General features: G+C 53.2%; 1 protein-coding gene across 8 annotated transcripts in view; it reads left to right on the forward strand.

The window, feature by feature from the left end:
- MPRIP (myosin phosphatase Rho interacting protein) overlaps positions 1–17,933 on the forward strand; it is a 127,933-nt gene that overhangs the window by 58,058 nt on the left and 51,942 nt on the right. For all 8 annotated transcript variants that reach the window (XM_090024175.1, XM_090024167.1, XM_090024168.1 and 5 more), the window contains exons 4-5: positions 6,049–6,200; positions 12,266–12,350. In XM_090024175.1, coding sequence (XP_089880301.1) covers positions 6,049–6,200; positions 12,266–12,350 — 237 coding nt within the window. The remainder of the gene's footprint in view (positions 1–6,048; positions 6,201–12,265; positions 12,351–17,933) is intronic.

Consider the following 17,933-nt stretch of genomic DNA (forward strand, 5'->3'; position numbering starts at 1 on the left):
TCCACATGTGGTCTTTAGTATAAGGGGTCTGCTCTCTGAAGGGGTGATCGACATGCCTGCCTCGTGGCTGCTCTAAAGCACCTCCCATTTTAATTTTCTCTAGAGGGGAGGCAGGAACATAAATGCAGCTTCAGAACCAGCTGGGAGAACTGGCTTTACAATTCGGTGGGTCTGCTGCTAGGAGTGGGGCCAGTCTACATCCCTATAGTTCATGGGATTTGGGGGCTGTCTGCTGATCCTGGGGACCAGTTGATGCAAAGCCCTGTCTGGTCGCTAGTGGACTGATACCAGCAGCACTGCAAAGCCTCAGAAACCAAATGCATTGCATCATGACCAGCCAAGCCTGCAGTGCGCTGGGGGGAATCTCGCTATCTCAGGGGCTTTCCAATGCTGCTGGTGCATCGCGGCTTCTTCTAAAGCAACCTGAGACCTGGAAAAGAGGACAGGGCAGCTCCTTGCAGGGCCACCATGTGAGAGCCTCTCTTAAAGTTGGTCTTTCTGATCCCTGCAGTACAATCACTACCCATCCTTTATAGGTAGCCAGTTATTGTCTTCAGATGTTGGGGAATTTGGGGAGCAAAGGCATTGAACCAGAAAAACCTCCAGTTCACCAGGGCACTGCTTTCCTTTCTGAGCTTCTTGGGAAAGTCAGGCCTGCTCAAAGGAGTTTTCTCTCTCGTTCTTCTGTTGTGCAGTGTTTTTATATTTCTTTCCTGGCCTCTGTGAGTGGGTGCCTGGCCATCCTGTGGTATTGGCACTTACCTAGCCTCCAAGTGGCTGCTCCGACTCCACAGATAGAAATAAATACATGGGACAGCTTTAAATAATTCCTGGGCTGGGCTCCTGCCTGCCCACTTCTGTCTCTTTGTGGGGAAAGGTGCAACTGTGTGGGAAGGGTGATGAGCCATCTGGAGAGGCCAAGGAGCCCTCGTCTGTGGAGCTTCTAATAAGCGGTTGCATGTCTGGTGTCCGCTGTGCCAGTGGTTTTTCTCTTTCCTGTCTCCCTTTCCTCTTGCAGGTTACTGTGTGATGAGGCGGCTGGTCTGTCCACTGCAGGGCATAGGCATCTTTCAGGATCGGTAACTGACTATGGGGTGTTTCCTCCTTCCACTTAGCCCTGCTGGCAAGGCTGCTATTTTGCAGAGCTCTTTGCCCCAGGGAGACTTCTGATTCCTGTTCCCTCCCTGAGTGGGCATCCCACGAGGCGAGGTGTATACCTTGACCACACCTTGTTACAGGAAGCCTGTTGCCTGGCCAGGTCCTCCCCTGCCTTTTCTTGGCTGGGCCCTGCATTCCTCATCTCACAGGCTTGTTTACTGGGTCCCAGTTGACTGCGTGATGCTGCAGCCTAGGCAGGGTGGTGGCACCCTAGGTCAGGCCTGGCCCATTTCCCTCTGCTCCCACTCCTTTGCTTGTCTGCTCCAGGCGTGCTGTTTGAGGGGTGTCTGGGGCAGGTTTGGAGGCTGCGTGGTTGCATTGGGATTAGTAGAAAAGGTGCAGAGTCAGCACTGAAAACTTTTGCTAGCGAATCCACTGAGCAAACCAGGTCTCTGCTCTGTACTCTGGCCTTGTCCATAGTAAAGTGTTGGTAACGATGCATAGCTGTAGCATAGACAGGGAGTCTCTAGTCAGAAATCTTGTGGTAGCGGCAATGTCTTTAATTAGATAAACTAGATAATTGCAAATAAAAATTATTTGCAAGCTTTTGGGCTCTCGCACCCTTCCTTAGGCAAAGGAAAAATACAATGATTGTAACATTTCTCCCAGGTAGAAATGAAACTTCATATTGCACAGGAGAACTGGAGGTTGGTATAAGTTCTCCTGGGTAGAAAAGTTCATTTTATGCAAAGTAGGCTTGGATAAAAGTTGAATCAGTCTGTTTAGCTCACAGGTGTCTGATGGCAAGCAGGTGTCTCTAGTCTGCTCCTGAATTAAGCAGGATGCACTTTCACCAGTGCAAGGTTGGGGGAGGGAGGAAATCCTTTCGTGCACCCTGCTGTCTGTGCTATCGCTGAGATCAGGGGTGATGGAAGATGTGGGTACCACCTTTGCCCTGCTGCAGCACTGAGTGCTTGCTCTAGTCAGCTTGGGTATTTGTGCAACACAATTGGCAAATATTGTGAATTCTGCCAAGGTAGGACCAGGGATAGGATTTGTGAGAAGCTGTCTTGTCCTGCCCTAACTTCTTTGGGGGAATGTTCCGAGTCCCTTATATTCCACACCTGAAACCCCTGCCAGGAAGTTTTGGGATACAGATAGCAAAAGAATGAGTGAGTCAGTGGCCAGGCGTGCCCTTTGTGTTGGTAAATAACTAAATTCCTCGTGGATAAGGCTCCTCCTGTCCTGCAGGTTGGCCCTGGCAGAGGAGTGGTGAGGGTGGGGAGTAGACTCGAACCCACGCAACAGTCCAGTGCAACCTCCTGGTTCTGGAAATGCTCATTCCTCTGAAGCCAAGCAAGAAGAAGTTTCTGGAACTCCAGTGGGAGCTGGAGGGGGCTTTTCCCTAGGATTTTTATAGCTACCAGAAAACAGAGTTTTATCTTTACTGTTGTATAAGACAGAGAAAAGCCCTCTTCTGAATAGACTCCTCATGGCACGGAGTGAAAACTTCAGGCTGCATTTTCAGAAACAGTGTCATTGGTTCATGTCTTAACCAGATCTCAAAACGCTCTGCAGACAAAGGCTGTGGTTTTCAAAGGAGCCTCAGGATACTTAGGTGTCTTTGGTTTTTGGGAGAGGGACCTGATTTCAGAGAGCCGACAGTCCACCTCTAGATGCCAACCTCTTTCAGGTGCCCGGGTGGGCACCTCGGTGTTGACACACCCCAAATCACTGGTTGTCTGATCTTGGCTGAAGTCTTGTCCGTGTGGTCTTTTTCTCCTCTTCTCTGGCAGTTTTGTTGCTAGATTGTAAGTGGCCCAAGGACCATTTTACTCTGTACAGTGCAACACTGTACTTGATTAGTCCCCAAGCACTACGGTAATTAACACAATTAAGTCTCAGCATTGCTGTGCAGCAGGAAAAATATTTTCTGTGTGGCACAGATGGGCAAACTGAGGCAGAGCAGGGTTAAGTGATTTGCCCAGGATCTTAGTCAGTAGCAGAATCGGAGCCAGCTCTGGGACTCCTGCTTCCCAGCGCCATGTGCAAACTACTGGACTGTGCTGCCTTTCTTTTTCTTCCTGTTACATAAAAAGGATCGGCTGCTCCTGAAGGTATTTTGCTGGCAACCGAGCTGGTTTCCATGGCAAAGCACTCTGCAGCACTTGCCAAAAATAATCCTCCTTGCTGGCCTCGCCATCTGCAGGGGGAAGGCAGGAGTGCCAGGAGGAGGAAGCGCCAGTGGGGCGGCTCTTGGATGCTTTCTCCATGCCCTCTCTTCCACTTCAGAGCACTTGAAGCTTGTCGGTCCCTTCCGTTCGCCACTTCGTGGTTGTGGTCTGAAGTGGTGTCTGAGGGGAGCGGGCAAAGCCTGAGCCTAAAGGCAGAGGTCCTGAGAGCAGCCCAGCAATGGAGCACTCGCTCCTTGGTGCCCCAGACCCTGTGTCCGGAGGTGGGGAGAGTCCAGGGTGTAGGCAGCTGCAAGTGGGCTGAGCCAAGGCTGGTGAGCTTCCAGCTTGTGCTATTTGGGGAGTCAAAGAAGTCAGGCTTTAAAGGGCTCTGCGTGGGAGGCTGCTGCCAGCTGAGGCAGCTGGTGGTGGTGATGGGAGAGGGGAGCTGCGGGGGGGCCGTGTTGGAGGAGACGCTCTAATCGGATGAGAAGGGAGGGCTGCTCCAGATGGACCTGTCAGCTCCAGTCAGTGCTAACACCTCTTCCCCAGCCGCTGCCTGCCTCGCTTCCTTTCTGCTCCCTCTTCTTCTGACTCCTTGCAACCTCCTTTCGCTCTTCATCTCAATCTTGCACCTCCTCTTCCTGCTGTCCCTTCTTGGACCCTCTCTGACTTGTGCCAGGAGACCTGAGCCCCACCTGTGACAGAGCCCATCACCCCCTTCCTTGTTGCCTCAGTTTTGTGGCCATTCCCCATGAGGGAGAGACTGCAAGGGCTCTGGGCAGTGCTGGCATCTCTACCTGTCCTGCAGCTGATGTGTGGAGGCGGCGTGGGTCCACTGCACGCTCCCTGTATGTCTTCAGATGTTCCCTCCTGGGCCAGCCAAACCCAAGCCTCCTCCAGGCATTTGAAGGTGGCGGACCTCTGCTCCTGTCAGCAGAAAGGAGACCTCTCCAGGCAGGGACAGTCATCACCATGCTCTGTTTGTGACCTGGAAGGGAACACGTGGGAGCACAGCCCTGGCTGTAAAGGTGAAGCAGGAGCGTCTCCCCTCCAGGGCAGGGAACAGCGAGCTAATCTCTTGCTTCTCCCTGCTCTGGGTCTGACGGGCTGGGGAATCCTGCCAGTTGCCTCTGGAAAGGTTCTGGCTTTTGTCTGCTGCCTGGATCTGGGGAAGTGGGGCAAGCTGCTTTGGATGATGTGTAAGAGCAGAGAGCCCGTCCTGCAAGTGAAGGGGCGATTGGATGGGGTGGAATTAGTAGCCCACCAGGGGCATTAAAGGCATCGAAGCCTTGGCCTGTTTGCGCTGGGATCAGTGCTCCGTGCTGGCTTTGCAGGCTCCCTCAGGCAGGGATGGCTTGGGAATTGTGCCTTGCCAGTTGTAGACGCTGCCACAAACCAAAGATAAACAGGAGCGTTCCAGCAGGGCTGGAGCCGAGCGAGCTGGCTGCCTGGGTCTGCAGGAAGGCACCGCTGCTTTCCCAGGCCTCTAACAAGGAGGCTCTCGTCTTCGTAGTACACAGCTCTGGGTCTGTCCTGTGGTTGGTGTTCCCTGCCCTGATGTCTTAGTGCTGTGCATGAGCAAGCGCGGAGCCACTGTGGACGCAACTCCTCGAGTGGTCTTGGCTACTGGGACCCACGTTACCTCTGCCATGGAAACCTGTCCCATGCCGGGGGGTGCCAAGGGTGGTGACATTTGTAGGTCTTAAGGCCAGACAAGGCCGAGGTGTTAATGAATCATGTAGAAGCTTTGTACCCAGGCCTGGTGGTTTCTGGGTGCTTTGGCATCTGCCTGCTGCTCTGGAGAGAGTGCCAAATGGCCACCTGCTAAACTTGAGGGTCGTGAGCTGGTGCACCCAAAACGCATAGGCCCTTTTGACAGCTGGAGCCTTGGACTCCAGCTGGACTTTGTTCCAGTTGAGGGAGAAGGTGAGAGTGCAGGGGTGGCGCTGCTGGTACTGCACAGTAAACATTAGGACCCAGGTCTCTCAATGCTGGTTCTTGCAAAATAAACCAGACCAGAACCTGGTCCTCTTCGCTCAGAGATCTTGCTCAGAGCTGCTAGTGCTGAGCATGGTGACTGTAGCCCTCAGACTGCGTTCCAGCATATCTAGCCTGTGCTGAGCTGGGAACGCCTGCTTGTGGCAGCTACCTGTCCCCAGCATTGTCATAGGCAGTGTCTAGTGGGGCAGCTCAAGTGGGAGTCATGCTAGAAGGCATGGAAGAGGCAGAGGGGAGCACTGTCAAACCCCAAATCAGCTGCAGGAGGTTTCTGGGTAGGGGGAGGCTGTAACAGGCCAGCTTGGGCCTTGCGGAAGAGTAATACTTCGAACAAAGTGGAACAGCGTATAGAAGTTTGACTGTCTGAGAGCTGGTATCGTATCCAAGCACAGAAGTGCTGGTGGGATCTGGCAAGGCCCCCACGAACCCTGTGAGGGTGCACAACTTCTCCTGATCATGCAGGGGAAGTGCTGTCTCTGTCTCTGGTAGGAGTTGGGACAGAAAGGGGTCAGATCTATGAATTTCCATGACTCAAAAGCTTCCAAGGGGACAGCGTGACTGAAGCTTTGCATGGCTGAAGAGTAGCAGGATGAGATGGCTGGAGTCAGCCCCAAGAGGGAAGTGGCAGAACTGTGACTGGGGTGGTTGGCTGGGCTCCTTGGGGGTCTTGTGAGTGGACAGGTTTGTTGAGAGCAGGGTTTTGTGCCACCAGCTGGGGTGCCCGGCTCTGTGCTCAGCTTCTCTGCTCCCCTTAACACATCTCTCTTCTCTCTTCCAGCCCACAACCCTCCCCCAGGGCACCATCAACATGAACCAGTGCACAGATGTCGTGGATGGGGAGAGCCGGACAGGGCAGAAGTTCTCTCTGTGCATCCTGACCCCTGAGAAGGAACACTTCATCCGAGCCGAGAACAAAGAGATCATCAGCGGGTGAGTGGTGGGCCTGGGTGGAGGCCAGGCCCACCTTTCTTTAGTGTGCACTTTGGCACCAGGGCCCTGAACAAGCCAAATTCAGTGTTGAGTCTCAAAGTTGCGGGCTCAGATTGCTTGCTGCACATCTGGGCTGGTGTGCTCACTGGGGGAGAAGTTGGAGGGGTTTAACTAGTGCTTAAGGTATGTTGGCAGCTCCTTGCTGAAGGGTGATGGCACAGGTTGCTCTCAAGTCCCTCTTACCAGTAACCTTTATCTCCTGCCACTTTCATCCATTCCCCTTTGGCAGAGGCAGGTTTTCCTCTTCTCTCCCTTCCTCAGACCCCCACAATCCTCACATGCTCACAGCAGAGCAGGGGGCAGCGTGGCTGCCTGTAGCCGACTGAGTTACTGGCTTCAGGGACAGGATCGATATTCAGACTCTAAAGTTACGCCTGCAGTGATTCTCAAGTGCTCTGGGGCCACCCCTCACAAGCATGCCCTGACCCCCACCGTCTCATGTGAACCAAACCTAGAGTGATGAGACCGCTCTGGCTGTTCTTGACAGGTCTGTGTCCCACATGCTTGGGACTGGGGTTGGCCTGTGGTCTGTGGGAGCAGGTGGGTAGGGCTCGCTTGCAAACTGCAGAATGAGCACAGGGGACTCAGCATAGACAAACATCCTGACGGTCACTAGTTACTATTGAAAATCTTGGCCTTTGCACCAGTTCTTATTGTCTGCTGTTGATGCCTATCTCATGCATTGACGTAACAAACACCCTGGTGGTTTGAAGAGGAGAAACTCCAGTTGCCCTGTGCAACATCACTTAGTGCTTTAGAAATGGACTGGTTTGGAGTGCGAGGGAGACTGAACAGATCCAGGAAAACATGGGGGCCAGTGGAGGAGTCCTCAAGAGGGTTTGGTGGTCTTGGAAGGGGATGGGTTGGAAGGGGATCGACAATAAGGAGGCGTGTTATTGTATGGCCATGATTATACCATAGGATCCTGAGCAGTGACCTAGTCAGCTCATACTCCTCCCAAGTGAGTCATAATTGTGGGTTCCAGCACCTAGGTGCATTTCATTTTCAGAGCACTTTGCCAGGATCCTTTAGCATCCACTTAAGGCGTGCCCTGGCTTTCCTCAGCCCTCCTTGTGCTGCTTAATTATCTTGTGGTTTTTCTCTCCTCAAGGAGAGACTCAAGGATTTGAACAAGGGCAGGCCAGGAATGAGGGAGGATGCCTCCTGTCCTGCCCCTGTTCAAATCCTTGAGTCTCTCCTTGGTGTTCCCAACCTGGTCTGTTCAGCTCTCTGGGACGGGGTTTGTCTGGAACATTTTCATGGTACCACACATAGTGGTTGTGAGGCCTGCCATGTGCCACGGCTTCCCCTGGAGCCTCCTGCTACCGTGTTAATGGCCCCCTATATGGATAGCCGTGTTTCTTCTTGCCTGCATGTCTAACATGGCAGCTTGTGCACTGCTTGCTTTTTGCATGGCTCTAACAACTAAACTAGGTTGGTTGGTTTCACTTGTTTCTAGCTCGGTCTTCCTTGCCTGCCAGCTCTGAGCTCAAGGGCCTGACGTTGGTGGGATGCATTTAAAAGTATGGCCCCTTGAATTGGGTTTTGGTCTGAAAACATCACGAGGAGCTACTTAAAGAAGGTCACTGCAGTGGGAAGGTTTGGTGAACAGGCTTGCTGTCTCACTGCCTCGGCATTGTGTGTTTGACAGGCTTTGAACTGCCCTTGCTGGTGTTCTCCCCTCTCCACACCTGTCACAAGTGGTTCTTGGTTGCTTCTTGGTAGTATTGCAGTCCATCAAGCTACCTCCCAGTCTCCGCACGGAGATCTGACTTCTGCCAGAGTCCTGGCTGCTAGGACATAGACCCAGCAAGCTGCTTTTAGTGCCGGGCCACTGACTACCTGCCATTTAGGAGTGAGCCATAATTATTGAGTGACTGAAGACCTGGTGATCCAGGGGAACTACTTAATCCTCTGATTTCAGGGGGAATTCTCTTTAAATCAACTCTGAGATCTTGGGCCTGATCCTGTTGGCCAAGCAAGGTTTCCCTCCAGTGCCCCAGGCCTGGTCTCCAGAGAGCTGTCGCCTGGCCCATGCTTCTTGCATGCATTTGCTTCCTGTGTTTTGGTTCTTGTTGTTGCAGCGGGGACAAACTTCTGCCTGTCCTTGCCGGGAAGGAGAGTGGAAAGGGTTTGGTGGATCATTTTTCATCCCCTCCCTCCCTGAGCTCCCAGCAGAGCCGCTGACCTCAGAGGAAAATAAAAATGATGGAGCTTGCTTGTTCCCAGGCCTGCTGCTGGGACTGTTGCCTAGCTACGCCCAAGGTTAGGCTGCTCAGGGGAGAGAAATCCCCTGCATGCGTTTTCCTCCATCCTCAGGTGCAGGAGGCTGAACCAGAATCATTTCCCTGCCTCCCTGCTGTCCCCTGGTGGGCGAGGAGCTAAGGGAGCCTCAGGTTTACCTGGTGGAGCAGCAAAGGCAAGGAAGAAAGGACGCCCAGTCCGCATGGCCAGGGGCATGGAAGAACTGTGGCAAACTACTCCTCACCCCACAGATCCCAGCCCCCAGGGCTGGCCCCTCCTGTGGTTCTCTCCCCGAGGCAGAGGTCTCATCCTCCCCTTGCATTCCTCCTGCTCGGGTGCTCTCTGTTGCCACTAAAGCCCCTCACCCCAGCTGCTGGGTGATGGCATCCCTACCCCATGGCTTCTGCTGGTGCCCTCGGCTGTGGCCGAGAGCTCCCGTGGGTAGGGCCCTGCCTGGCTGGGTTCACCACCCAAGCAGTCTGTTAGCGGAGCAAATGGATCCAGTTGGTTTCTTGTTGGTCCTGGGGGAAATCCTGACATTTCAAACCAGTTTTTCATTGGGAACTGGGACAGGAGGTCGAATAATGTGGGAAAAGGCCACTGCCCACCTAACTCCTCCCTCCACCCTCCCGAAAAAAGAAGGTGTTTTCATGCTGGAGATGCTGGAACAACAGATTCTGATGCTCTGCATCTAAGCCATTGGGTGTTTCAAATCCCGTGGTGTTTTCAGAGTCTTCGGATTCGACAGCTGTCATTGCAACGGCATCTTCCCACGGAGGCTTTCAGAATGGTGCTTCCTGGTAGGGTGGCTTTCAATGTGAAAAATGATTCACCCAGGCCTGCCTAATAACCAGAAGAGGGTGAAGAGCCTCCCTTTTGTATCCCTCCTCCACGCCCCATGGAGGTGTCTCTGCACTTGTTGGGTTCTGCCTGGGCTGGGTGGTAGGATCAGCCTTCCAAGGACATTGTACTTTGGCCTTCTACAGGCTTTTACAACTATTTCCCTATCTGTGGGTGTGCACCTTGCCACCAGCTGCCAGAGCTGGATCGCTGATCAGACCTGGAATCTCTAGTTTATCTTGCACTGTCTTGGTCTGTTGGATTGTAGCCTCCCTCATGTGCCAGAGTTGTCCTGACCCCTCCCAAAGCAGGAAGCTGAGGAGCCAAGCGCTGGGCCACAGCTGCTTGCTTTGCCTCTCTGGTGCGCCACCGGCACGGGGCTTCCCACCAGCTGCAGAGCCAGGATGCTGAGGAGGTGCCTGCCTGGAGCCCCCTTCCTGCCCCTGTGTAAGATGAGAGCAGATCAGGGAGCCAGGTCTGAAGAGGTGGTTGGGGTAGCAGGTAGCAAAAACGATCCCAGCAGTGCTGCTGTCTCCTCTCCTCTGGCGCAGTCCCGGAGAGGCTGGGTGAGGAGGGGGCAGGAAAAGGGGCCTGTATGTGCAGTGATTTCCCTTTCCCTCCCTTTTCCAGCCTTGGTGCCAGGCCTTGCCCCAGCGCGCTCCGGTCTTTGTTGCCCAGCCCGCCTGTTCCCAGTTGGAGGAAGCAGCAGGCAGGGCTCCGCTCTAGGGACCGAATGGTGCCTTGGGTTGGGACTACAGTGGGATGGGGCATTGCTTTGGTTTTTAAACCACATCAAGGGCTTGTTTCCTGAGGTTGCTTTCTGGGTGCAGGATGGGGGATTGTCATTTGGGGAAACTTGGGGGTCTCTGCATGAGGCAGTACTGATGAGGCACTTGGGGAAATCTGGCGGTCTCCCTTGGGTGGGGTGGTCAGCAGCCTGGTCTGCGCTTAGGCAGCTATAACCTCCCTGTACTCGCCACCAGGTGCCAATGTTGCCATGGCTAGAAGCTCCTGGACTTTGGGTGCAGCTGCAGAAGCGAGTGTTGACCCCTTTGCATACCTGCAGCAGGCTTGTTTCCCCATTTTGTCTTTTTTTTTTTTTGCCCTTGAGATTTCCCCTGTGAATCCTGCAGGAGTTGGTTTGAGAGCTGAACAGAGTAAGGGAGCAAGCAGTTACCTCCAGGGACTGCTCAGACCTGTTCTAACAGCCTGGCTCCAGCTTCTGGGTCTCTAGCATGTGCTGGCTCTGCAGCAGCTCCTGCTTTTCCCTCTGCTCACACATGACTTCCCAGCCTGTAGCTAACTGACAGCATTACAGGCTCTCTCAGCAGGTCCTGCTCCTCTGCCCCAGCCTTTCCCAAAACATACAGCTGTGCCCTCGTCTCCTCTTGTGCTTGGCTTTTCTGCTCTGTCATGCCCTGGAACATTGCAAAACGGCCCCGTTTGTCCTTCCTCTTTCTTCCCCTGCACTGTGTGTCTTGGCTGGCTCCAAATCCCAGCTCAGCCTGCCATTCCCAAATCCTGCTCTGTTTGCTTCTGGGAATGCTGAGAGAGACGCACGCTGGATAGCAAGGTGGGGCTGATTTATTACGCCTTGGCCCAGCATCTTACTTCGAAGCGCGGCATTTGCTTCTGACTGTGAACATTAATCATCCCAAAAAGTCGCATTTGGTTCCAAGCCAGGGTAGTTTCATTTGCAATTGCAATGCGACATCAAGACTTCTCCCCCCTCACTTGGATTTGTTTTATGCTCATTGCATGCTTCTGGCATTTATTGCCTAACCATAACCCAGCTGATGTGGTCCTCCCAAACTGTTACAACACCCGCTCTTAAGAAAAAAAAAAAAAAAAAAAAGATATAGTGAAGTGAAGCATGGAACATTTGAATCAGCCATTGTCATCCTGATTGAGCCTGAGTTAATTGAAATGTAAGGGCTGCTTATCAGGACGTGGCAAGAGCCTGTAGAGAAATCCACAAAGCAAGTGATGCATGGCAAGTGCTGGGCTTTTTAAGACCGTTTCCTTTCTCTCTGTCTCGTAGGTTGCTTTAGAGTAAAATATACAGGGAGCATGGAGTTAACATTGGCATCTTGGGAAGTAGCATGCAGCTGGTGCTCTCTAGGCAGGTGTATTCCAGGAGGATCCAGCGTAAGATTTCTCTGGTGTGCCCCAGTATCTTCTCCTCTTTCCTTGCACACTCCCTGCATCATTCCAAGTCCTTGTCTCTCTCTGGAGCAGAGCCTGTGCCAAACTGTGCCTGTGGTTTTTGCAGTGAGGCGAAAGCTTCACTTGAAAAATGAGGACAGGACTCGGCAAACTTCATCCTGCCAATGATCTCAACACTGGTTGCTCTCGGAGTCGGCCCAGCCAGCGAGGTTCAGGGCTCGGTAGCTCAGAACTAGAAGCTGGGGGTGACAAACCGGGTTCTGGAATCCTTTTCTGCTGCACCTCTGCGGTTTCTGAGTCAGTTTGTTCAGTACTGTTCTGTCTCTTTCTACGGCCACCCCCTCTCCTTCAAGAGCTGTTCTTCCTCTTCAGGCCTGTGGTTCCTGGCGACTGGGAAGACGAAGAATTTCTGGGTAGCATTTTGCTGTGCTGGCCCTAACCAGCTCTGCGAGGTTGAGATTCTCTTTGTGCCAAGTTCCAGCTCGGAGGGAATTTTTATGGCCAAGTTATAAACCCCTGAAAATAGGGGTTAGTAATGGAAATGCTGACGCCACCCAAACTCCTAACAGCACGAGTTGTCTTGCTGGAAGGCAGCCGAGAGGTTTCTTGTAGCGCTACGTGGGTTCCAGGGAGGTAGCTGAATAAAGTGTCCACCTGGCTATCGGGGTCAGACTTGCCAGTCAGGCAGATATGCATTATGTGCTTAGTTCTTGTTGCTGCCTACCCTCACCACAGCTCCTTCTGTTTGTTTGCAGGTGGCTGGAAATGCTGATTGTCTATCCAAGGACAAACAAGCAGAATCAGAAGAAGAAGAGGAAGGTAGAGCCCCCAACTCCTCAGGTAACCCCAGGTGGTGATCCCCAGTAATTCACTGCGACCCAGAGACCTCTTCAGAGACTGGAGCCCAGTAGGACTCAGTCAAAGAGAGAGGATGATCTGTCTCACTGCACTGGGTGCTCTCTGAAAAGCAGTTTCAGGAAGATCCGCCTTGTTAGTGAAGTTGATGTGAAAACAGGGCTCGTGGCTGGAGTGCAACTCTTCAGCATGCAGGGAGTTAATGTGGTGATGTCAGGGTAGCTAGGATGGTGTGAATTAATTTCCAGATGTCACTTCCCAAGGTCATGTTCTGCTTCTCTACTTGCTTTGAAGATGAATGGTCTTTATTAGCACTCATTAGCGTCACCCTAAATCTCTGGTAGCAGTCAGTGCTGCAGCAGCTGCATTTAAAACCCCTGGCTGCCCCTACCCAGCTGGTATGGGAGATCTGGCTGAGGTCCTTTCTGTGGAGGGCAAGCTTCATGTGTCCCCAACCCCCTTATACCTTCAGGTGTGGTCCCTCCTGTACAAGCTGTGCATGCTGCTGGGGTTGGGCATGGTGGGTTTGTGCATCTAGGAAGGGTTTTACAGCTAAGAACAAAGTTGGATTTGGGGGGGGGGGTGTGCGTGTGCGCATGCTGCTGGGGTTGGGCATGGTGGGTTTGTGCATCTAGGAAGGGTTTTACAGCTAAGAACAAAGTTGGATTTAGGGGTGTGCGTGCGTGTGTGTGTGTGTGTGTACTGGGAAGCTTGCCTCTTCCCCAGCTGCCATCTCCCATCCCCAGTACAAATGGCATCAGATCCAGAACACATGCTCGACAGCTGATTTGTAAAGCCTCAGACAGTTTCCTCCTGGGCCTGGGGGCGTGTGGGCATGGCGTGGAGGGAGGCTGGGAAGATGAGGAAGAGATCCCAGCCGTTCACAGGCCTCTCAGGCAGAAACAGCCCAGGAAGGAATTCCTCAGGGCTCCAGTTACCCTGAATGAGATGACCCCCGAGATAATGAGAATTAAAGGAAAATAATAAAGGCCTGGGCTGAGCGGGGAGCTTTGGGGGCTGGAGCTGAGCTCTCCAGGGACCCAGCGATGGCTTTGCGCTCGCTTTGACTATAAATGGTAAAAGCTGGGGCCGGCTGTGACTCACTCCTTCCTGCCAGTCTCCAAAGTGGACAGAGTGGGGGAGAATCCCACAGATCTGGAATCTGACCCTATGGCTGGGCTAATCTCTGCCTGGGTCTGAGAATGGCCTTGTCCCTGGCTTGCCTTGACCTATGCGAGTATGTCCTGCGACTGGCCTGGCTGAGTGGGACTGGCTGTGGGAGCTCACCCAGCAGATCCGCATGCCTACCCAGGGGCTTCTGAGAGCTGGGCAGGGGGGTAGGTTGGAAAATAGGCCAAGACCTTTTCCCCTTTCTGGGGTAGGTTTGTCCTTCAGGTCCTCCTATATAAAGGCTGTAGGATGTCCACATGAAGAGAGGGCCAGGGCAGGCTCTGTGTAGTGGGAAAGAGCAAAGCTTTTGGCTTCCACCGTGAGGTGTACAGGGTGGGAGAAAAGTTGTGGAAGAAGCTTGCTCTTCCTTATATTAACTCTGGCCTGGACTCCCCCTCAGCCTCCACCCCCTAGAGTAGTGGCTTTCAACCTTTTTTGGACTCAAGGCGCCCCTCATCAGACTTGCTGCACCCCTCCATAACATCTGTGAATTGAATGGCACCCCATTTAAAAATGAATGTACATATTATAATATTTACCTATCATCCCAGGGGCTGGGCTATAGGGCTGGGGGTCATCTAGGCAGGAACAAGACTGAGCCTGGCTTATCTGCTTATCTCCTTATGTCTTAGGGTACCCTTCAAAGGATCTGACAGCACCTGAGGGTGCTCTGACATCCTGGTTGAGAATTGCTGCCCAAGGTGCTCTCACTCATGACACTAGGTCTTCATGGCTCCCCCTTAGAGCATGGAGACAGCTTGGATTTGGCCAGGTGAAGCCCCTTGAGAAAACGTGTCCCTCAGCACTGTGGCTTGGCATTGCTGTGACACCTGCGCCACTCTCGGAGCTTTTTGCTCCATCACAGGGGCCAGCTGAGCTCAGAACCCCCCCTGCCATGACCCCAGCTCCGCTGTGCGGGGACTTGGTGTGTCAGAGCAGGAGCTGCAGCCTGGGAGCTCCCCGCACACGTGCACAGGGAGGAGTGGAAACGTTACATGGCAATAAACACAGCCCCTGATGCTTGAGGGGGGAAGGGGAGAATGCAGGCAGAAAAACATCGTTTTGGGTTACGTTTCATTGCCATGGCAACCTTTTGGAAACCTTACAGGATCCGAGCTCCTGAGCTCCAAATAAGGTAAGCGGCTGTGAGGAGACTGCACGCTGCCCGGTGGAGGCAGCGCGGCAGCACCCGCTCCTGGAGCGCCGTGCCAGGCTGCCCAGGTGTCACAGAGGACAGGCTGGGTGCCAAGCAGGGAGTGTCCCTTCCCCACTGTGTGGTCCAAGGTGCAAACTCAGGCCTGCCAACGGGGTAAAAGAGAGAGGCTGATGCTACCCTTGTCTTTGGCTGTGTGGCAGAGAGTGGGCAGCAGGGTCAGGGTGCAGCGCTGGGCTGTGCTCCCTGATGGGGCTAGGTCTGTGCTTTGGAAGATGCTGTGGCTGGCTCTGTGCTTTGTCGAGAGCTTGTGGCAGACACACACATGTTTTCTATTTGTGTCCCAGCCTCTGCTCCCTGGCTGCTCTCCGATCCTCCTCCCCAGCTCCCTCACCTCTGGAAACTCATGGCTCTCACCATTGCTCTTTGCTCGCTGGTCTCTTCCTCTTGGCCGTGGTTTTGCAGCCAGTGCTGTGTCATGTCTTCCTGTCTTTCCAGCACCTCTGATCCCATCCATCCACTCCTCAGGGGCCTCTGTGACCCGAGCGCAACCTTCTGGTCTTGCTGTTATCCTCGGCCCCTTCTCCTTTCGGGCTCCTCCTCCCTTCCCCCACCTCTGTTACTACTCTCGGCCCCCGCCTCCCTCCCTTGAGGGAGGCAAGACTGGGCTGGGGTATTTCTGACCACTGCTGTGCTGTTGCCTAGCGTGATACAGGGTTTGTACCTGAAAGCTCATAAAGAAGAATTTTTCCAACTATTTTAGTTGGTCTAATAAAAGATATCAGATTTACCTAAAGAACCTCATCTGCATATGGTAATGCCTGCTTCCATCCAGCCAGGGTGTCTGGGGGTCAGTTCCCTGCCACAGCCTTTCTGGGTGATCCTGGGCAAGTTACCTGCATGATGGATAAACTCATCAACAGGGCCACTTCAGCGAGTTAGATTGAGCCTGTTTGGCAGAGCTGGTCATACAGCAGTGTCCTCTGTTTGCTCGTGTGCTGGGGTGAAGGGGTCACATGTGTAGGATGAGGCAAGTGCTGGTTCCACCCCGTCTCTTGGAAACTGCTGAGCCGGAGCCGTGACACCTGCTTTGCCCGTTGAACCAAGTTGTTCAGTAGCAGAACGCAGATGCCAGAGCCCAGATCCTTTCCTTTTTTTTTTTCTCCCTAAAGCAATGCTGGCCGGCAGTGGGACAGCCAGGCCTTTCAGAGCGGCTAGGCCCTGTGTGTGGCCCTGTCTCGCTGTTGCTGTTTTCTGCCCCACCAGCCTTGCTACAATCACCAGGGAAAATGCTGGTATATTGCCAAAAGATAAAAGGGCCGGCTAGGTGGAAGGAGGGTGGTGGCTTGTTTTTAGCCTTCAAGAGAGTTTTAGGAGTGGAAAGGACAGGGGGAGAAAAGCTGCGCAGTAGAGAAATTCAGACAGCAGCGGGGGCCTGCCTGGAGTGACTGGGTAGCTCTGGCTTGGGTGGCTTAGGTGGGACAGAGGGGCTGAGCCTGCCCCATGGAGCAGTTGATCCAGGGGAGGGCAGTGTGTTTGACTGGAACCGTATAATGGTAGATTGGGGCACGTGGGTGGCATTGGAGCCAGAGCATGGGGGGGCCTGCCTGAGACATGAGGCACCTGGGAACAGGGTTTGGGGGAGGGAAAGGGAGAGGTGGGGTGCCCTTTTTGAATTAAGCTTCCTTGGTCCTAATGGTCCATCAGAAGATGATGCTCTGAGAGGCTGTGTGTTCTCCCGCGGGAATATAGGGAACGCGTGAATTGGCAGATTGGGTTAGACCGCCAGTCTTTGTAGCTCGCTGGCCTCACCAGAAGTTTCTGGGGGCCGGTGTGAAAGCCCCAGGCTGCAGGAGGAGAGCAGTAATGTGTATCCGTGAGCTGACCCTGCACGCGACTTCTCTGACTCTTATTCCATGAAGACGCAGCACAGGCCCAAATTTCAGCCAAGTATCACCTCTGAGATTATTGTTATTTTTAAGCAATGTAGTTGTGCCTCCTGGCAAGCTGCCTTCATTGCCTCTGTGCTGGGGCCCACCAGCCCTGGAAGTGTGGGGTCCCCATAAAATGTGCCTGCCCTGTAAAACACACAGAGCCATTTGCTCTACACTGGATCACTAGGCCATCCAAGAGAAAGCTCAAAGGCAGGAAGCGGAGCACTTTCACTCCCCACCCCCCTCCGCACGATCAGGAGCTGGCCAGGAGGGCAGGAAACTCCACGCATATCTGTCTGTGCAGAGATTTCGTTCCCTGCAGAAAGGCTCTGGCATGATAGCGCGAGACACGAGCACAGGCCTTTTATCTTTACCGTCATGCTCTCCCCATTGCCTCTTCCTGCTTCCCCCGTCACCTGCCTGACTGGTGTCAAGGGAGCCGAAACTACAAAAGAGCCACAGCTTCCCATCCTTCCTGTCTCTCTTCCCCCGCCCCAAAGTCGGCTAGAAATGAACTGATCCCAACCTCATGCTCCGGCCACACAGCACCAGAGTGGTTGGTGGCTCTGGACACCGTGCCAGAAGACTGTCACCACAGACTTGATGCAGGGAGGGGACTAAGCGTAACCAGAAGAAGAATTTTAAAAAAGGGAAGGGAAAGAAAACTCTTTGAAATGGCTTCTGTTGCACTTGGCTGCTTTTCAGGCCTCTCTTCTGTAAGGAAAAGAGCCTTTAAAAGTAAAATATGCCCCTAATCTGACATGGTGTCATTTCTGAAGGAGCTCAGGGAGGGTCGGACAGTTGCAGGCACTTGCATGTTATCTGTACACATTTCTAGGTGGCTTCTTTTCTGCTCCTCCCCAGAAGAGTGTAGGACCCTGGATCAAGCCATGGGGCTGGGGAGCTGCTCATTAGCCTTCCCATATCACCCTCCCATTCCCTGGCTAGTGTTGGGACTAGACTGTGCAGCAGGAAGTTCCTACACTAGTGGCGTAGATCCCTGCTGGGAAATTCTGTGGTTTCCTTTTTTAATTTCTCATCAATTCATCTTTATTCTTAAAAATGTTACATCATTTCTCTGTCCCTGTCACCTCAGAAAAAAATCATTACAGCAGGGGTCACTGAAGGGCACTGTTTCAGTGCTTTTTCTCAGTTTCTGAACAAATTTTTAGCTTAGGGAAGAAGTGGGCAGTGTTTTAATGAGTCTTCTTGGTGGGGCTTGTTTTTTGGCCTTGATCTCCCACTGGAGTCAGCTGCACAGCGTTTCTCTGTAGAAACCGGGACAGTAATATTTAGCCAAGATCCTTGAAA

Source organism: Crocodylus siamensis, chromosome 12, assembly GCF_052110815.1.
Source record: "Crocodylus siamensis isolate JL-2025a chromosome 12, ASM5211081v1, whole genome shotgun sequence".
NCBI classification, from domain to species: Eukaryota; Metazoa; Chordata; order Crocodylia; family Crocodylidae; genus Crocodylus; species Crocodylus siamensis.